The sequence below is a fragment of the Cannabis sativa genome, chromosome 9, assembly GCF_029168945.1.
Source record: "Cannabis sativa cultivar Pink pepper isolate KNU-18-1 chromosome 9, ASM2916894v1, whole genome shotgun sequence".
In the NCBI taxonomy this organism is placed as follows: Eukaryota; Viridiplantae; Streptophyta; class Magnoliopsida; order Rosales; family Cannabaceae; genus Cannabis; species Cannabis sativa.
Genome location: NC_083609.1, coordinates 5,114,794 through 5,131,604, shown reverse-complemented (window position 1 = coordinate 5,131,604; position 16,811 = coordinate 5,114,794). Strand labels below are relative to the sequence as shown.

The 16,811-nt window shown below is 27.2% G+C and overlaps 1 protein-coding gene across 1 annotated transcript; it reads right to left on the bottom strand.

Moving 5' to 3' along the window:
• Nucleotides 1-2,183: 2,183 nt before the first annotated feature.
• Nucleotides 2,184-5,722, bottom strand: LOC115723198 (chitinase-like protein 2). The gene is made up of 3 exons (XM_030652633.2): nucleotides 5,123-5,722; nucleotides 3,411-3,570; nucleotides 2,184-2,931 (listed from the first exon to the last, which is right to left on the bottom strand). Exons 1-3 carry the CDS (start codon nucleotides 5,523-5,525, stop codon nucleotides 2,517-2,519), a joined length of 978 nt encoding a protein of 325 aa, XP_030508493.2. The 5' UTR covers nucleotides 5,526-5,722; the 3' UTR covers nucleotides 2,184-2,516.
• Between the last annotated feature and the right edge of the window lie 11,089 nt (nucleotides 5,723-16,811).

Genomic DNA, 16,811 nt, shown 5'->3' with positions numbered 1-16,811 from the left:
GAACTATAGGATCCAGCTAACCAGTTCCTAACCGGCTCACCGTCAGTTTGCACCAGTAAACTAAAAACTCGAGTTTTCACTACTCGAAACTATCCCAAACTCCTCCAAACCTACCAAACTTCATAGAACAGCATAAATGACAGTTTCAAACATAAACCATAGCTCACATAACATAAAACCACAAAAATTACAAAACTATCATTAATGAGTAAGCTTTGTGTTCTTAGAATTCAACTCACTCAATTTAAAGCTACAACAGCCACCCAACTAGAATTACAAATACAAACAACGTTAATTTAAATTCAAGAATAAGCTCTAACAAGATTAACCCTATATAGAACTGAATTTACAAAATTCATCTCAAAACCTATATTTTTTCAAAATTTGAAAGAAATTTTTTTAAAAAAAATAGGTTCCTCAAGTTTCTTCAATTCTACTCTAATTCTAATAGAAATTTGAAATGATGAGGATAAGGTCTGAAAATTCTAGCTTGAAGAGGATTTTCCTCTAGGTTGGTTTTGGGCAAAAGAAAGGAAAAGAGAGAGATACTAACGATTTTTGAGTTATCCAACTAAATTTAGAAAAAAAAAAATCATATACACCCATTTTTGTAAAAGATCAGCCCAAGCAAGCCCTAGAATATACACTAAGGACAAGATTTAAATTAATTAAGACAAAAGACCAATCCTTAACTTAGTTCATAAGTAACTTTTATTTTAGGGGTAAATTAGTCATGAAATCGGTTACAATTATTTTTACCCTTAACTTTATAAATTTATAATATTATTAATTTAATGGGACATGAAATCGGCCATTAGATCTTGCAGTATACTAATCCAATGGCTATAATTATTTTAGGACCAGTCCATGCTTTGTACCATAATCAGGCCCTATGTATAAACATATATATATACTAGTTAATGTTACATATATAATTAGTTTTTTTTTTTTTAATAAATTAGGTTCAAGTAGATGATGTTAACTACAATACATATGTTTAATTTTTTTAATTAAGTATCTATTTTTTTTTTTAAGTTTCTAAAACGGGGTTTGAAATTTTAATCTTTGGCGGTTTCTTTTAGCCCTTTGTGATTATATGTATACGCATTTTATATGTATAATAAAACCTAAGTGAGATATAATAGTGAATTGTTGTGTGACCGATTAAGCAAAATTGTCTTTTATTTTAATTTAAAGTTAAGCCAATAAAATTAGAAATATAGTTAAAAATATTTACAATATTTTAAGTATTTTAAATTTAAATTTAAATTGTTTATATAAAATACCTATATAATTCTTTTTTTATTTTAAAATTAAACCAATAAAATTAATAAATATACTTAAAAATATAAATTAATTTTTTTTATATAAAATATCTGTATAATTTTTATTTTTAAATACATAATAATATTATAAACTTAATAAAAAATATTATTTTTAACGTAAAGAAAATTAAAAGATACCGTTAAACTGAAAATTTCGTTACATAATTATATTTTTATATAGAATATATATAAACACTTAACTTCAAAACAATTGATGTAGTTGAAAAATTGTTTGATGGCTTGAAAAAATTGTTTAATCGTACATGATTCCAAGCTAGCTAATCACTGCTTTTAATATATAGCATATGATATTTAACTTTTTTTATAAAAAAAAATAAATAAAAACAAAATATATGTATGTACTCTTCTGAAAGCAAAGTGGTACCAAAAAAAGCAAGAGAGATTAAGCAATGTAATCTAATGTGACATTTCATAAATTGATATCCAAGTAACTGTCGTTTTCATAAGAACATGTCATTTATATTTATGATTTGTAAAAATTATCAATTAGACTTTTTATTTTATTAAATAATAAAATGGACTTGTACATTTTAAAATTGTACACATAGGACACTGAACTGATTTTTTATTAAAATAAAATTTAATAATAATCTGATCTAAAAGTGTTATGACAAAACTATTTACATTTTTTGTATCTGTTCGTGTTAGAAATTATCTTTAAGTTAGTTATACTAAAAAAAAGTTGTCAAAAATTAAGCTCAAGGTCTTATTTTTATTATGTTGGAACATACATGGTTCATTTTATCATTTAACAAAATAAAAAATCTAATCGGTAACTTTTGCAAACACAAGATTTAAAATAATATTTAACCTATTTATTGACACAAGAAGAAATCAATAAAATCAAAAGAGCTTGTATTCAAAAATGTTTGTCATAATACAATTTAAGTTGATTATATTTGTATGCAAACTATACTTAAAAGAGAGAATAACAGAACAAAACTCAATCAATAAACAATTACAAAAACACATGACCCCATGTATATATGTATATGAACAATAATAACAAGTATAGTCTCTATATTATACACATTGCCCCAATATTGGTTTAAAATTTCACACAAAAATATATATATATATATATAATGTTGATTATTAACATGAAGTATAGTACTTTTTCTCATTCAAAAAAGGAACATGTAATTATATTATAATGGTATTAATTTTGATCTAAGAATCAGAAGCAGAATCAGAAGATGGATTGAATGGTTGCTGTTCAGCACAAGTGAGAGTCTCATGAGGACCAGCCTCTTCTCTACCAACACCCATTAGATCAAGATAATACAAGTAATGAGAGACCATATTGTTCATTGAATCAACATCACCTTGGCCACAAACTTGATCAGAGTAGAGGACATTCATGGTGGCTCCAAACCCGGGCACTCGTTTCGATAAGGTGTCGTTCTTGGTTGGTTTCCATTTTCCAACAAACACATCATGAGCCGAAGGCTGATGCTTCTTCACCGGTGTCATCCACCTCCAAATCGCAGCCTGGAATGCCAATGTTGCATTCTGTTCTATGTACTCTGGGTGGCTCAACAAGTCTTGTTTCAATGCCTCCCCTGCTTTTCCATAGTTGTAGTTCCTATAATAACAAAATCAAAAAATTTATTAGCCCGCTTTTTCATAGGTAGGTTAGACTCGCGTTTAAAGCTCACTCATTTTAAAAAGAGAATTTACATGATATACTAATTTTTGTTATTTTTTTACAAAAATACTGCCAGGCGGTATTTTTTACTGTGTTTTTTTATAAGTTTCATACTGCAGTATACTATGTTAAGTTTTCACTGGTGTTTTTTAGGTGTTCTACGGTTGTTTTGAGTTGTTCTGCTTTGTGTTTTACTGGTGTTTTACAAAAACACAGTATTTTTGAAAAAATTTCCGTGTGACAGTATTTTTGTAAAAATTAATTCAAATTTCAGTATTTTTATAAGTTTCCCTTTTAAAAATACTATTCATCTTTGTAGTAAAGGCCTAAAAAATTTTTTTTGGTTATGACCCATTTCAACTCAAGGCTGGCCCTGGCCCGACCCTGGGAAATTTATGATGGTTGTGGAGGTGTACCAGTATAGAGGCAAGGCACCACGACCATGGTAAGAAACACCAGGAGTGCAAGGGTAGGTGAGTTTGTAGTAGTCATCACAGTATAGTTTGCTTGGACTCATCTCCTTGTTGTAGCATAGTCCCCATGCCAATGGCCCACCTGTGGCCACTCCATATCCACCTGATCAATCAAACTATAATCAATCAAACTCTCTCCTTTTACTCAATTTTTATCAAAATTTATGTTAATTTTAGCTATAAGAAAAATAGTCATTGCTAAAGTAATGATAATAATAATTTATTATTAAAATTTTGCATTAATATTATGCATGTGTCAAATTTTGACACACCATTTTATATTTCTTGAAAATGTACTAAATATGGTGAGAATTGTTAAAACTTACTCATGGTAGTAAACGTTTTTATAAGTTGTAATATTGTTATTAGTGTAATTTAATAATGTATCTCATCTCATATTAGTGTTAGACACGTCTTCCAATACTCAAAATAGGGCAAGGAACCACTGGTAACACTATGCTAACAAAAGTTGAAAAAAATAAATAAAAATTATTGACTATCAAACTTCATTAATTAATTGAAACATCAAACAAATTAATTCTATCAAATCTTTTAGGAAAAGAAAAACATTACAAAAGTTAGTAATTAATTAATAAAACTACATAAATATATATTTTTAAAGAAAATGATGACATCTCACTAGTTGTGAATATTACAAGAGCTTACTACGTGTTACATAAGAACATTGTTATTAGATATTAGTGGTGTCTAGTATTATTATGAGATGATGTTTTAAAAATGATTAACAATATTTTATAAAAGTTAATATATTAAATAATATGAGACTTAATATTTAATTGTAATAATAACGATATAATACTTTTAGCATTTCTCTTTACTAATTTATATTAAAATTTAATTGTTATGATATGAGTCCTTAAGTACCATACCTCCTTTCAATATACACTATACTCCACCAAAAACCTCATAAAAAAAAATAAGAAAAACACTGGGAACCATGTCTAACACTACCATAATACATTACATTGTTACTAGTATAATTTAATATAAAGTGACATATTTTTTTTAATTTAATAATCATTAACCACTTATATCATGCTACTTTATAATGGTATCATGCATGCACTATTAGTATATCTAACAACAATGATTTAAAAATTGTCAACAACAAAATAAAAGACCTTATTTGGTGAAGCACAAAAACTAGTCCCACCGAGATAGATGTGACAAATTTATCTTCGTTTTTTAGAGTAGCTAGTATATTAGACTTACTAACTTTATGAATTAAAAATCTGTTTAATATGTGAAAAAGATAATAGCATATATATAATATTTTTATTGCTAATTAGTTTCCAATTCTAACAAAGTCAAAATAAACTATTATATAAATATATAGGGATATGATTTTATCCCATGATATACTTCCATCCGTGGTACATTAGATGGGTCTCAGGGTACATTAAATGAGTGTCAGGGTACGTTTCTACTTTTTAACACTAATTACCCCTAGATTAATCTCAGCCGTCAGATCAAATAACTCTCTCATCAGACGGCTGCCGTACATCACACATTTTAGATTTGAAAGAAAAAGGGACAAAATCATATCCCATATATATATAACAAAAAATATCAATAGCAATGTCACACATTTTAGATTTGAAAGAAAAAGGTTGTTGATGCATGAGAGTACTTACAAGAGGTTTTGCTACCAACATGGCCAAGAAAAGCAGCAACTTCCTTCATGGCAGTGTGTTTGGTTCCAGTTGTACCAAAGCCAAGATGTTGGTAATCAGCTGAGGCAGTAATGAAAGAATGGTAATCCCAAAATCCCACAGCATGGGCTACAGGGGAGTTACGTTTTGAAAACAGGTTCTCAAATTGGTAAGATTGGAAATAATCTGAGATTGTTTGGTTACAACAATACTCTGACCAAACCTTACATTCCCACCCTTTTGTACATACTTTCTTACCCTTTACTGTCTTAACCAATGGCTTTACAGATTCTTCTTCACAACAAACTAAAACAGCCAAAGCTATAGCTATGGCTACAAACACATGAAAATAATAAGAATATTGGTGTTTGGGATGATGATCCATATTATTAAGAAGGTGTGTTTTTTAGAGATAATTGATGAGAATATAGAGGAGATATATAGTTTATATATATGTTTGGAAAGAGAGAAAATGAAGGTGTAACTCTTTCTCATCAATATTCGATGGTTTGGTTAGGAGGAAACTTAGAGAGAAAATAAATTGAATGACCAACTTATGAGAAAGTGAATGTGCAACAACTATATGCAAAAAATATAAAACCCCTTTTTGTTGTGCCTTATTTGTTTTTGCTTCGTTTTTATTCAAGATTTGATCATTGAGTGTAAGTAAAGAAAAATCAAAGACAGTATTCTTATTACAACATCATTACCTCACTAGAATATTATGTATACACATGGAACTTGGAAGAGACCCAAACGAGTTTATATATATAATGGAAATGCGTAGCACTGTATAAAAAAAATATTTACACATAAATTAAGAGAGTTCTTTTTTTTAGGGATGGAGAATAGAGAGTATGTAGAGTTAATGAAAGATGTAGAATAGAAGGGTGGGAAATGAAGTAGCATTCTATTTAGTAGAAAGGATAGAGTAGTAGAGGGATAAAGACTATTTGTTATTAAAATTAGGGTAAATACTATTTTGGACCTTCTGTTTTACAAAAGTTACCAATTGGACCATGTGTTTTGTTAAATGACAAAATGGACCCTGTATTTTCTAAAATAGTACAAATAGGACCCTAAATTGATTTTTTGTCAAAATAAAGTTTAATTATAATCCGATCTAAAAGTGCTATGACAAAACTGTTTACATTTTTTGTATCTGTTCGTATTAAGCATTGTCTTCAAGTTGGTTGTATTAAAAAAAAAAATTGTCAAAAATTAAGCTCAGGGTCTTATTTTTACTATTTTAGAAAATATATGGTCCATTTTGTCATTTAACAAAACACAGGGTCCAATCTATAACTTTTGCAAAACACAGGGTCCAAAATGGTATTTACCCTTAAAATTATTATATTATCCTTATCAATAATATTTGGCTAACCAGTATTTTTGTTCTCTGAACTTTGACATGTACCAAACATGCCCCCTAAATTTTTAAAGTCGTTAAAAATGCTCCCTGAACTATTGAGATTGTTAGATTTAAAGATTTTTGTCTAATTTCATTCAATTTTACTATTTCAGTGATTGTTTATGTACTAAACCATGCTCCTCAGACTTTGATATCTACCAAATCATGCCCCTCAAACTTTGACATGTACTAAATTATGGCCCCTAAACTTTCATCCATGTTAGACTTTTTTACTAAATTAGAAAGAAAAAAAAAAAGTCCTTAAATCCAACAATCTCAATAGTTCAGGGAGCTTTTAACGACCTTAAAAGTTCAGGAAGCATGATTTGATACATGTCAAAGTTCAGGGAGCAAAAATCTTAATTAGCCATAATATTTTAATAATATATTAAAAGGGTATAACTATAATTTTAAGATTAATGGAAGGATCGTAAATTGGGAATTTGGGAGGATTCGCTCCCCATCCAAATATCTCTTTCTCCTCCAAACTCTGGCGCCAAACAAGAGGAATTGTTATCTATTTTATCTATTTCTCTCTTCTCCTTTCCCTTTACCCAACTCTCCTTCCTACCAAAGATAAATCTTTTTATAACATTTGCTAGATGTTATAAATAGACATAACATAATTATCCCATAAAAACATATGCATAATTAACATTTTAAAGTGTAATTAATTTTTTTTAGGGCTATAGGCCTGTCCCTGTACTTATATATGTGATATGTGGTATAAAATTTCGTTTGCTATATTGTATTAGATTGTACTATATTATATATATATATTTAGTATTGGATGACTATTTATTGGTTACATTTTTATTGTAACTATATAGTTACATTTTTCTTTAATCTGTAATAGCAGGTTACTAATAGGTAGACTTTCCTTTTCTAAATTTAATTAATTATAATTAACTATTTTCTTAAAATAATTAATTAAAGGGAAATTTGATTTTTTATGCTTACATTTGGTTAAAAAAAAAATTCTAAACAAATAATAACTAATATTTGTAAAATATGACAATTTTTATGATATCCCTAAAATACGCCCATTTACATCACCCCATTTACACCATCGGACCACCCATCGGGCCACCCATCGCACCATCCATCGGGCCACCCCATCGGGCCACCATCGGACCACCCATCGGGCCACCCATCGGACCCATCGGACCAAATCTGCTACCAATTTTTTTTTTTATGTTTTTGTACATACAAAAGTAGCATCAGGTGACCATCGGACCACCATCGGACTACCATCGGACCCCATCGGACTACCAATTTTTTTATTTTTTTTTTTAAGTTTTTGCACTAAAAAAAGTATGGAAAATTTGAGAGGGGTATTTTTGGGTTTTAGAAAAAGTGGTCATATATTTTCAATGATGATATGTATTAGTTTAGAAATAAAATATTAAGTATATGTAAGTATAGAAAATCAAATTTCCCTTAATTAAATAGACATTCCTTTTTTAGAATTATTTAATTATAATTAATTATTTTCTTAAAATAATTAATTAAATATTTAACAAGACCTCTTTTAGCAATTAATATTTATATTTAAATCCTTACTTGAATTATTTTAATAATTAAGCTATTTAAATATAATATTTACAATAAAATTTATTTTTTTTACAAAAATTAAACTTCTTTTGATACAAATTAAAATTCTCTTCTTATAATAAATTTTCAAATAATTAATTATTTTTAAATGATATTTAATTATTTTGTTACAATTATATGAACTAAGTATGAGGCCTCAAGCTAATCAATCGATAACAAGTGCAGCCATTTTTTTTCTAAAAAATCCTTCAACTTATTTCATTTTTTACTTTTTAAATATTTAAATAAAAAATTAAATAATTAAGTGTAATAATTTAAAATTAAGATTACAAGTATAATAAAATTTAAATTATGAAATTATATGTGTATAATTTTAAATTATAAAAAGTTTTGCTATAAAATTTTAAATAATTTAAGTATAAAAAAATAAATTGCTAAAAGATCCTTATATAGTAATAAATTGCAAAAAATTAATTAATAATTATAATTAATTTAATTTTAAAATATAATTAATCTTAATTAAAGTTTTATAAGGAAATAAGTGATTAGGTTACTTTCAGGTTACAAGTTATTTATTATTTATTTTTATTTAATTTCCAAATTAATCACAACCATTTAATAGTAATCCAATGGCTTAAAAAAATGTAACCATGATGGTTACAATAAAAATGTAACCATTGAAACCTCTTCCATTTAGTATTATATTATATTATAGGAATATTTGTGGTTAAACTAAACTTTATGTTTTGTAACACTTAATCACATAAATTCAATTTTTGACGGCAAAATCTACTGAAAATATTCAAAAAAAAAATTATAAATTCAGAAGAATTTCTTTTTCTTTTTCTTTTTTAAATAATTTAAAAATAATAAAAATAAATAAATTATAAACAAAATTATTTTTTTGTTTTCTTTCTTTCTTTTGTTTTTCTTTTTTTTTTTCTCTATCCTTTTTCTTTTCTTCTTCTTCTTCACTAAAAAACCTACCAAACCCTAATGCCGGTGACCACCCCCGACCCCCTAGTGCGGTGTCCGGACCATGAGACCACAAAATTAAAATCCCCAAGCCCCGAAACCCAAAACCCCGACCTCCTCCTCTCCCCAATCTCTCGACCAACCCCGGCGACCACCACGAAGAGAGAGACCTCTGGCAACCACCACGAAGAGAGAGAGAGAGAGAGAGAGAGAGAGAGAGAGAGGAGAGACAAGAAAGAGAGGGTTTGGGAAGGAGAAGATCGGGAGAGAGAAAGAGAGGGAAAATGGCTCTGCCTCCACCTCCGGCCTGAGTACTTTGACTTTGGTGGTGAGACGAGAGAGAGAAAGTGAGGGCCTGGGAAGGGTTCAGTAGAATAAGAAGAAGAAAGAAGAAGAAAAAAAAATAAATAATAAAAAAAAAAAGAATATTTTCTAATTTTTTTTTTTTTTTAATTTTTTAAAAAATATTTATAATTATTTTTTAAAATTAATATTACGGGGACCACTAAAAATTTGCCACGTGTATAAGTGTGTACACGTGGAAAGTCCACCGTAGCACTTAACTGTGATTTTTGGAGGAAGGAGTATAGAGCAAAACGGAATGAGAGCTCAGTAGGTTTTGCCATAAAAAATTAAATTTATGTGGTTAAGTGATCCCATTTAATACTTTTAGAACAATTTTAAGACCCTATCTGTAAGGATGTTGAAGAGCCAATAAAAATGTGACACATCAATTAATAAGTATGAATTTTGTAAAGTGGAGAAACATTGAATTATTTTCTATTTTGCATTTCAAAATTGTCTTTTTTAAATTGTTCTACTTTTCATTGTTTAAAATAGACAATTCTATTTTTTAATTTCATTACTATTCATCTTCCTCTTCATTAGTACTCTATCTTCTCTTTTTATCTTCTCTTTCACTTTTCTTCAAATTTGAGATGCGAAAATTGTTTTGGGTAGCAACTGTTCTACTGTAAAAAATAATTATAAACCCATAAATTATACTCTTGTTTAAAAATCATATTCAACATACATAATGAAATTTAGGAAAAAAAATTACATATCAAATCAGTGTTAACCTAACTCATAATTTACAACTATTTAATGTATGAAATAAAGAATAATTAGAACAAAAATAAAAAATAAAAAATGATTATGTCTCTTAATTTTTTTTTGAATATTTGAACCCATTTCACCCAGAATAAATTAAAAATTATTCCAAGTCATGAGCCATCTCTAAATGTCAAACCCAAACTCCATAAATCAAATCCCGACAAAAGCAATATATAACCTAATTCTTAAATCACAAACTTCGTTGGTCAACTTAGAAATCACCATAAGGTCCTGTTGAAGACTCGTTGCTTCAGACCCAATCTATTGTGGACATTGTCCCACATAGAATAAATAGTAGAGAATTGAGTCATATATAAGAACATAGACTACTACACTCATTGTCAATTAGTTTTGAGATTGAACCCCATGATTCTCAACACAATCCAAGTGAATGCCATCAAGTTCAACCCAATATTCAAATGAAGCTTGGACAATGGAATACAACTTACATAGGCTTTCTGTTTGATTGCGATTATGTCAGACGAGATTACACCCACAACGGAGAAGCTTGCTTTGAAGAACAAGTTGAAGTCGCACAAGAGAAGAAGAAGAAGTATGGTAGCTTTTTTTAAAAGCCAAAGAAGAAGAGGTTGTATGGAGAGATTTAAAACTGATTAGAATTTGGTCCTAGAAGCTCTTTAAAAATTATTATATTAAATTATACGGGATTTATAACTAATAGCAATATTAATACATAATGAGAGTCCAAGGCACCACTTCTACCCTTTATATTTCTCTAGGCAAAATAATAATTGAAAAAAAATTAAATATAAATTTTAATATTGTTTAGTAATATTTTTGTTTTCTAATATTTTAATTATAAAATGAAAGTAAAATTTTTATTTTTAAAAATTTTGTTTTTGAAAAACAAAAATATGTTCTGTAATCACTTTTATTTTTTAATTTTAAAAATAAAAAATAAAAGTGTGTTCTGTAAAATTTATTTTTATTTTTATTTTTTGATTTTATTTAAGTCGGGTCTCTAGGTTCGGGATTGGATTTGAGTTCGGGTCAGAGATCGGGTTTAGCGCCAGGATTGTGGAGAGATTTGGATCCAAGCCTGGTCGGAGTCTAAAATATTAATTAAGAAAAAAAATATTTAAAAAAATATTGAAAGTGCACTTTTTTTATTTTTAAAATTTTGATTCTCAATTAAAAAATTAAAAAGTGAAAATAATTTTATAGAATATGTTTTTAAAAAATATTTTTATTTTCTTAATTTTAAAAACAAAAATTGATTAAAAAATATTAACAAAGCCACTTTTATTTTTTTATCAAAATTATTGTATATTTATATGCACGTACAAATTAATACTAAACATAATAATTCATAAAAATATAACATAAAATAATTGAATAAACAGGTTCAGTATTTTAGGAAAAAAAATTAAAAACTAATTTCTTTTTGTTTAATAAATTTTGAAGTTTCATTAATTTAATTTATCATTAATATTTCACAAAAGAATAATTGATTCATAGTTAATTATTCAATCTCCATTATCATATAACTGTATATTTGAATCCGAAAATCAAACACTTGCTCAAATAACTCATTCACAATTTATAACTCTTATATCAACTCCCATCCATTACCATTACTAATTTTAATTGAATAAGTTTACAACAATTTATATTATTTTGTGTGAGTGCTTTTTGCAATATTAATATTTCATTTTCCCTAAAGTTTTAATTCTAATACATACAACTATATACATTAGACATGGGTAAATATTATTTTGAATCTTGTGTTTTGTAAAAATAATTAGTTGAACTCTCTCTGTTTTGTTAAATGATAAAATAGACCATATATTTTCTAAAATAGTAAAAATAGGATCCTGAGCTCAATTTTCAACAATTTTATTTTTTAATATAACCAACTTTAAGACAATTTCTAATACGAACAGATACAAAAGATATAACCAGGTTTGCCATAACATCTTTAGATTAGATTATTATTAAGTTTTATTTTGACAAAAAATCAGTTCAGGATCTTATTTGTACAATTTTAGAAAATACAGGGTTCATTTTATCATTTAACAAAAAAAAGAATCCAATTAATAACTTTTACAAAACATAGAATTCAAAATCGTTTTTACCATTTATCTATACATTCAAAATTCATGGTGATCAATAGTTAAGAAAACATCATCATGCTATAAAGATGAAAAAAAAATATTGTACCTACACTAGAGTTTCACAAAGATTATTTGTTTTATTTTCCTTTTCAAAAAAAAAATTATGTATGCTTTGAAAAGAAAAGATACATAATTATTTAGATTCTTTTATTGGGAACTTTGGTGGAGCCTAGAATTGATTGAACATTGAATGAAATGGGCCATGCATGCATGGACACAAATTAGTACATCACTCCTTTCTTTTTTTTCCAATTACATTATCAGTCACTGTAGAATTTTGTACTCGATGAGGTTACCTAAAATAAATATATAATAATAAACAAAAAATCTAACTACCATTTTTAGCCCATTATCATGTTTTATGTTTTTTCTTAAAAAGAAGAAAATAATATACAAAACTTGTGAACAGCAACAACAACTCAAATATTGTTATTATCTCCAATGTATGTGGTGAAAAGTATATTAAATTTGACATAAAAAAATTAATAAATTCTATATTTGGCATATATTTTCTAATTGTGTTTCAATGTATAATAGCAAGCTAAGGTGTAACTAACATAAAAAATAATAAGTAATATTATTAAATATATTTTTTTTAAAATAATGATAACAATGTAATTAAAAAAAGTGTATTAAAGTAAATCATTAAAACTAAATGACAATAATGTAAATAAAAAAAATGTACATTAATATTAATGTTGGCTTTGCCATCAGATCAAGAGAAGTTTGTGACCTATTGTGATGCATCCAAAAAAGGTCTAGATGCGTTTTGATGCAAGTTAATATGATTTTTGCTTATGCTTCTCGTCGGCTAAAGGGGTATGAACAATGTTACCCAACTCATGACTTAGAACTTGTTGTCGTAGTCTTTGCCCTGAAGATTTGGCGACACTATCTCTTCGGAGAAAAGTGTGAAATCTATACTGACAATAAGAGTTTTAAATATTTCTTTACTCATAAAGATTTGAATATGAGGCATAGACGATGGTTGGAGCTAGTTAAAGATTACAACTGGAAAATTCTCTATCATCTCGGGAAGGCCAATGTAGTGGCGAATGCCGTAAGCATGAAAGGTCCCGGGCAGGTTTTGATTTCTTCTCGATTAACGGTTGACATGGTCAGGTCAAGAATTGAGTTTGTGGTTGGTAGGCTTAATAATTTGACACCTCAATTAGTCTTGTTAGAAAGAATCAAAAGTGCTCAGTTGGTAGTTCTGATTTAGTAAAAACTCGAGAAGAAGTCTTAGCTGGCCAGGCTAAAGATTTCTTGGTAGCAGACAGGGGAATGTTACTATATAAAACTCGATTTTGTGTTCAAAGCAATGTTGAGCTTAAAAAGGAGATCATAGATGAAACACATACCACTCCCTATTCCTTACATCCTGGTACCACTAATATGTACCAAGATTTGAAATTCTATTTCTGATGGTGCAATATGAAGAAGGATGGGGTAGATTATGTATCCATATGCTTAACTTGCCAACAGATTAAGACTGAACATCAAAGACCTACAGGGTTGTTGTAGTCTTTGAAATTTCCTGAATGCAAATGGGAGAATGTCACTATGAATTTCCTGGTTGGATTGCCTAGAACCACGGGTATGTTTGATTTCGTATGGGTAATTATGGATCAGTTTACTAAGTCAGCCCACTATCTATCTGTAAAAACAACTTATACAGTAGATCAATATGCAGAGTTATATGTAAAACAAATAGTACGTCTTCATGGGGCTTCAAAGTCTATTATATCGGACAGGGATCCGAAGTTCACCTCTAAGTTTTGGAAAAGTCTCTAAAGGGCCATGGGTACAAAGCTGAAATTTAGTACAGCTTTCCACCCCTAGAAGGATGGCCAATCTGAGAGAATAATTCAAATATTAGAGGATATGTTACGAGCCTGTGTGATGGGTTTTGAAGGCTCATGGAACAAGTATCTGCAGAGTTTTCATACAATAACGGTTATCAGAGTATGATAGTGATAGCTCCCTATGTTGTATGGAAGAAAGTGTCAATCTCCAATTCACTAAGAAGAGACCGGAGAAAGAAAATACTTAGGTTCGAAGTCATTTTAGTGGACCAAAGAGGCTATAGAGAAGATCAAGGTCAAAATACTTGTTTCCCAAAGCAGGCAAAAAAATTATGCAGATCTGAAGCACAGAAACATAGAATTTTAGGTAGGGAATCATGTCTTCCTACAGGTGTCCCCAACGAAAGGGGTAAAATGCTTCGGGAAAAAGGGTAAGTTATGCCCTAAGTTTACATGGCATTTTGAAATTCTCAAGAAAGTTGGGTTAGTGGCTTATTGCCTAACCTTGCCTCCAGTATTGTTAGTAGTACACAACTTATTTCATGTTTCAATGCTAAAAAAATATGTTTGAGACTCGACTCATATCTTGAGTTATGAAGCCCTAGAACTTTAGCCAGACTTGTCTTATGAGAAGCAACTCGTGCAGACCCTCGATAAGAAAGATAAGTCCTTCAAAATAAGACTATAACATTGGTTATATAAGATACTCTAGAGAATCAGTAAGATGGAGGAAGCCACCTGAGAGTTAGAGTCTGATATGAGGACTTAATATTTAGAGTTGTTCGGGTTAGATTTTGAGAACGAAATCCTTTTAACGGGATGATAATTATAATGACCGCTTAATTTTATTAAACGAACTAGTAGATAATTAGAGCTTATGATCAGAAATAAACTTTAGAATAATAATATCATGGGGAGTATGCCACACAGTTCAATGTAGCTACCACTGCATATAATGAAAATAATACTATATTGGAGAGACTTTTCTACTATAACCCCAAATTTAAAGTCATGTTGGAGTTGCTTATAGGACACTATTGTGGAGTCTTTTGTAATATTCTTATTTATTATTAATTAATTACTTTATTTTTCTCAGTATTTATTTGATAAGTCACATTCAGACCAAGCCTTAAACATTATAGTTTGGAAAATTATAGATAATGACCCAAAATTATAGTATTATGTAAGTAAATGTTTTCATTTCAAAATTTGTAGAGAAATGACCATTTTATATTATTTATTATTTATATTGTATTTTGCCATATAAAAAAATAATTTTTTTTATATATTTTTTTTTTATAATTAGAAGCAAATTACTTAAAAATTGTGGTATATCTATATTAGTTTTGTTAAAATCTTTTTTATTTTAAGGCACGTTGATTTTTTTAATTTTTAATAGGTTGTTGTGGGTTGTTGGTATGTAGATTTTGTTGCACTATATATTTCTGTTTTATTATATGGTATATTATTAGATATTTATTTTTTATTTGCTATGTATAATAGTGATATATAACTTTGTTAGCATAATACATATATTTTAATGTATGTATATAATTTTATTGACATGTTACATATTTAATTATTATTTTTATATATTTTAATTGTATGATATATAATTTATTTTAAATAATATTTAATTAGTTACTATTTTATTATATAATGGTGGTATATAAATTTAATTCATTGTATATATATTTTAATTGTCGTATATAATTTGGCTAGTATAGTATACATATATATTAGTAATATAAATTTTATTATTATTGTTAGTATATATATTTTGGTGAATGTTATATATATTTTTTGTTATATGGTATATCATTTTTAAAAATAATATTTAAGTTCTATTTTCTATTGTACTTTTGTTGGCGTGACATATAATTTTATTAGCATGTTATATATCTTATTGTATTTGTTGTTATTATATATATTTCTATTGTAAGGTATATATTTTTTGTTATATGGTATATAAATTTTATTATATAGTATATCATTTTTATCATGCATGTTTAGTTATTTTTTATTATATATAAATGTGATATATAAATTTGTAAGTATGGTGTAATTATTTTATGGTTATATATAATTTTGTTAATATGGTATATACAATGTTTTTAATAATATTATATTATTTTGTTTTATTTTTTATTGTAGGTATATATATTTTGTTGTATGGTATATGGTTTTTATTGTGTATAGTATATTATTTACTTAAGATGATATTTAATTTCTATTTTATTATATATAAGAATTATATATAAATTTTTTAGTATGTATACATATTTTAATAGTGGTATATATAATTTTGTTAGCATGATATATATATATTTCTTGAGTATTAACTTAGTATTATTATAGTTTCTTTGTAAAATATAATTTATTATTATGGTATATTAATTTTCAGTGATACGATATATTAACATTATTATTTATATTTAATGAGTTAATATGTTTATTCGCTTCTGTTATAATATATTATTATGTAATACTAAAAAAATTATAACTTAATTTAATTATTATATATTTTTTTTAAAAAATAATATATAATAAATGTATTTTTATAATTTTTATTAGTTAATTTATTATATTTGTTCATTTTGTTAATCTTTTTTTAGAAAAATAACATTTACCAACTTAACTTTTAATTTTTAAATTTAGGACTATTTTATATGTCAGCT

Bases quoted from the DNA above. Each gene is read 5' to 3' on its own strand.
- LOC115723198 (XM_030652633.2), bottom strand. From the start codon at position 5,525: ATGGATCATCATCCCAAACACCAATATTCTTATTATTTTCATGTGTTT. The intron at 3,571-5,122 runs GTAAGTACTCTC...TTGATTGATCAG, and splicing joins TGTTGGTAGCAAAACCTCTT to GTGGATATGGAGTGGCCACA. The intron at 2,932-3,410 runs GTACACCTCCAC...TTGTTATTATAG, and splicing joins GGTGCCTTGCCTCTATACTG to GAACTACAACTATGGAAAAG.